We start from the raw sequence: 853 nt of genomic DNA, 5'->3' as shown, positions 1-853 counted from the left end.
AATCCCCTTTCCCATGGATAATCCCATGGATAATCCCAATGGATGATCCCAAATTCCCTTTCCCAATGGATAATCCCAAAGATAATCCCATGGATAATCCCAATGGATAATCCCAATGGATAATCCCAAATTCCCTTTCCCAAAGATAATCCCATGGATAATCCCAATGGATAATCCTATGGATAATCCCGATGGATAATCCCAAATTCCCTTTCCCAAGGATAATCCCAATGGATAATCCCAATGGATAATCCCAAATTCCCTTTCCCAAAGATAATCCCATGGATAATCCCAAATCCCCTTTCCCATGGATAATACCGATAAATAATCCCAATGGATAATCCCAAACTCCCTTTCCCAATGGATAATCCCATGGATAATCCCATGGATAATCCCAATAAATTATCCCAAATCCCCTTTCCCACACCCAATCCCCGTCTCCGTTTCCCGCCGTTCCTCACCCGTTATTCCAGGATTTCACTTCCGGTGATTGGTACCCGGGCGCGGGCGGCGCCGGCGGCAGCTGCGGTGACATCAGGGGGCTGCCGGGGCTGAGCGCGGGCGCGAAGGCGCCGTCGCTCTGCTGCGCCATCCCTGGGAATTCCCACACGGAATTACCGACGGATTCTCAACATTCCCGGTTTTTTCCACCCCCTCCTCCCCTCCATTCCAAGGAATTTTGGAGTTTTGGGAAGGGATTCAGGGAATTGTGTCCCGATCCTGATGATTGTGGGGTGTTCTTGGTTTTTTGTTTGAGTGATGCCAGGGGTTTTCTAGGAATTCTGGGAATTCTTCCAAAATCCCAAATTTTTCCCCGTTTTCCCATGGAATTCTCTCCATTCCCGGCTCTCCC

The 853-nt window shown here is 48.7% G+C and overlaps 1 protein-coding gene across 1 annotated transcript in view; it reads right to left on the bottom strand.

Annotated features, from left to right (window-relative positions):
- The window catches only part of LOC107199214 (nuclear receptor coactivator 1-like), an 11,811-nt gene that overhangs the window by 7,128 nt on the left and 3,830 nt on the right, over positions 1–853 (bottom strand). The window contains exon 2 of the mRNA XM_015616554.3: positions 462–594. Coding sequence (XP_015472040.1) covers positions 462–594 — 133 coding nt within the window. The remainder of the gene's footprint in view (positions 1–461; positions 595–853) is intronic.

The sequence above is a fragment of the Parus major genome, unplaced genomic scaffold (genome assembly GCF_001522545.3).
Source record: "Parus major isolate Abel unplaced genomic scaffold, Parus_major1.1 Scaffold500, whole genome shotgun sequence".
Classification (NCBI taxonomy): domain Eukaryota; kingdom Metazoa; phylum Chordata; class Aves; order Passeriformes; family Paridae; genus Parus; species Parus major.
The sequence above is the reverse complement of the archived record's forward strand: the minus strand, read 5'-3'. Positions and strand labels throughout refer to the sequence as shown.